Here is a 2,978-nt window from a genome sequence, read left to right on the forward strand (position 1 = left end):
CAGGGATGATGCTTTATCCAGTAAATGACGCTCAGTGAACCAAATAATCATATCAGAAATATGACTTGATCTTGTCTCATCATCCATAAAAATAACTTCTACATAGTTTCTATATCCAAAACATGAAAAGTGAGGTCGTCAAACCTGCAGAAATTTCACAGAAGAATATCTTTGATTACATTAGCAAATGTGGCATTTATGCATTTATTGTCCCCAGCTTTGAGGAGGATCTTCATCATCTCCTCTGTAATAATGCAACCAGACACAGTGGATTTTTTGTGTGTGTCAGCTTTGAGGAGGATCTTCATCATCTCCTCTGTAATAATGCAACCAGACACAGTGGATTTTTTTTTTTTTTCTTGTGAAAATAGCATGATTTTTATCTCGGCCAGTAGAGGATGCTGTAGGGACACTGAATCTTGCAGTTATTCCACCGGTTAACTTCCCAGCCATCGCCTATCTGTAACCTGAAGCAGTGTTTCAGATTTTTACTCCAAGCTGTACTTCAAAAAAATGTCAATTTCTTTCAGTCTCAACTATTTTCCTGCATATCAACTCCAGCAATCTACACCCTGGCAGACTAGTTCTTTCTTCCTAGCTCTGAAAGGGGATTTCAGTTGCCAAGATCAGTCCATCTTTTCCCCATGGTATGTTTCTTTCTTGTCCAAGGCAACTGAATGCACTGCTTTGATACCCAGTGGGCTGAAACAACACGTTTTCCCGGAAAGTCTCAACTTTTGGCTTGTGGAAGACCTTCCCATTCTTCCAAATTCATTTTTTCCTTTATTATTATCCCAAAACTCTGATGCACATTTAAAGTTGTCTTTACCCTTTCTTAAAATTAATTCCCTGACAAAGTTAATAAAGGTTTATACATGGATCAATGAACTCTATTCAAATCACTGCATGATATTTGATTTCTTAGTGGACCCTGAATAACACGGTAGGCAAGTATTTCTTTTAAAATTCTAAAAACAGAAACAAGAAATAGATTTACTTTAAAGTTTAAAACTTTTCTGATTAGCAAACATGCCTCTAGAAGAGTACATACAGAATAAAAATATCAAAACACACAAACCTAAAAATATTATCTTCAAAACAGTACTGTGATTTCCATTCCCCTAGCCTCATATATTAGTTTGACCTTCTGATTGAGACTTAGAAAGTTAAGCATCAAAGCCATTTCCTCTTGAATTCTTGTCCTGTTCCATCTGTCAGCAATAGGTTATCCTTAAGAATTTTATTTCACCCTTCCTCTATGTCACAGGTTTACTAGGACCTTCTCACTACAGAGGCGTCTGAGAAATACACTTAGAGGTAAATTTTAGCATACACTATATTTAAAATAGATAATCTATGGAATAAACATGTAGGAAGAAGAGTGGAATTTGGTAAGATTGGGCAGAATTTAAACTGCAAATCAATTCTGCTGGTAGTCTTATCCAACATCAGAGAGAATTCAGAAACAAATTTTCCAACCTAAGTTTTCTGCATTGGGCTGAAAGCATGAGGTTTTCATGGCCTTTTAAACCTTAGTCATTGGATGGATCATGGCTTTGGAAAAGGCGAATTTCTCCAGCTGTAAAAATCCTTGACAGAATAAACAGATGAATAGTCTCTACTGGAATAAACACTCCCAGCTGCTATGGCTACAATTCCGTCTCTGCAGTAGAATCTGGGGAGTGCATCTCCAGGCCCAACACTTCCCATGACGGGGTGCTTTCTGTTTCAGAAAAAGGTTCCAGTAGAAAAACTAAACAGAGGTTCCTTAAAACCTCCTCCCTAATCGGAACTTGCGGAGAATTCCTAGGCGAATCTGCTTAGTCCTGACACTATAGACAACCGGGTTAAGCACTGGGGGGAGAAGCAAGTAGATGTCAGCCATGAGGACATGGACTATGGGAGACAGATGTTTTCCAAAGCGATGGACCATCGACACCCCAATAACTGGCACAAAAAAAATGAGCACCACACAGATATGGGATACACATGTGTTGAGTGCTTTTAGCCGCTCTTCATGAGAGGCAATGCCAAGCACAGCATTCAGAATCAGAGCATAGGAAAGAAGTATGAAGATTGAATCCACACCTAGAGTGGCAATAACTACACACAGTCCATAAATGCTGTTGATCTTGGCATTTGAACAAGATAATTTCAGAACATCTTGGTGCAAGCAGAAGGCATGGGAGAGGGCATTGACGTGGCAGTAGTGGTAGCGCCTCAGGAGCAAGGGTGTGGGCAGTACCACTGCCATGCTTCGGAGTAAGCAGGCCAAGCCAATCTTCCCAATTATGCTGTTGGTGAGGATGGCAGAATAGTGCAGTGGACGACATATAGCAACAAAACGGTCAAAGGCCATGGCTAGCAGCACCGAGGACTCCAGAAATGTGAATGTGTGGAGGAAGAAGAGCTGAGCATAACAAGCACTTGCCTGGATTTCCCGAACATCAAACCACAGCACAGCGAGCATAGTGGGAATCGTGGACACGGACATGCCCAGGTCTGTAAGTGCCAAGATGGAAAGGAAGTAATACATGGGCTGATGGAGGGATGACTCTACCCAAATGACAGAGAGGATGGTAATATTACCAGTAACTGCTGCCACATATGCAAGACAGAGCGGGATGGAGAGCAAGAAATGAGCATACTCCAGCCCAGGAAAACCCTTTAAGATAAATGTGGGCTCCATAGTATCACTGCTATTCCAGATCACCATGGTGGTAACCCTTGGGGTACCTGGCAAATAGTGAAGAGTGTTCTTTGTGGTTCTTCCTTATTCTTCAAAGTTATCTCTTGTTGGTACAAGCAAGAGATATTTGCAACCAGTTCAAGGTACGTATTTCCCCTACCCTCACATAAGAAGAGAGGAAGAATCTCAGGAATCATATGTAAAAAATACTTTCTCAAATTAAACACCAAACCCGGGGAATAAATGTGTTTGTGACATAAATATGGTAATCTGTGATGGCAGAATTTTT

General features: G+C 40.6%; 1 protein-coding gene across 1 annotated transcript; it reads right to left on the reverse strand.

The window, feature by feature from the left end:
* Nucleotides 1–1,768: 1,768 nt before the first annotated feature.
* On the reverse strand, nucleotides 1,769–2,716 carry LOC104857870 (olfactory receptor 51L1). Its single transcript, XM_010617941.1, has one exon. It carries the CDS (start codon nucleotides 2,714–2,716, stop codon nucleotides 1,769–1,771), a length of 948 nt encoding a protein of 315 aa, XP_010616243.1.
* Nucleotides 2,717–2,978: the final 262 nt, after the last annotated feature.

This window comes from Fukomys damarensis, unplaced genomic scaffold (genome assembly GCF_012274545.1).
Source record: "Fukomys damarensis isolate Sample0158 unplaced genomic scaffold, DMR_v1.0_HiC HiC_scaffold_16, whole genome shotgun sequence".
In the NCBI taxonomy this organism is placed as follows: Eukaryota; Metazoa; Chordata; class Mammalia; order Rodentia; family Bathyergidae; genus Fukomys; species Fukomys damarensis.

Coding starts and splice junctions, on each gene's coding strand:
- LOC104857870 (XM_010617941.1), bottom strand. CDS start 2,716: ATGGTGATCTGGAATAGCAGTGATACTATGGAGCCCACATTTATCTTA.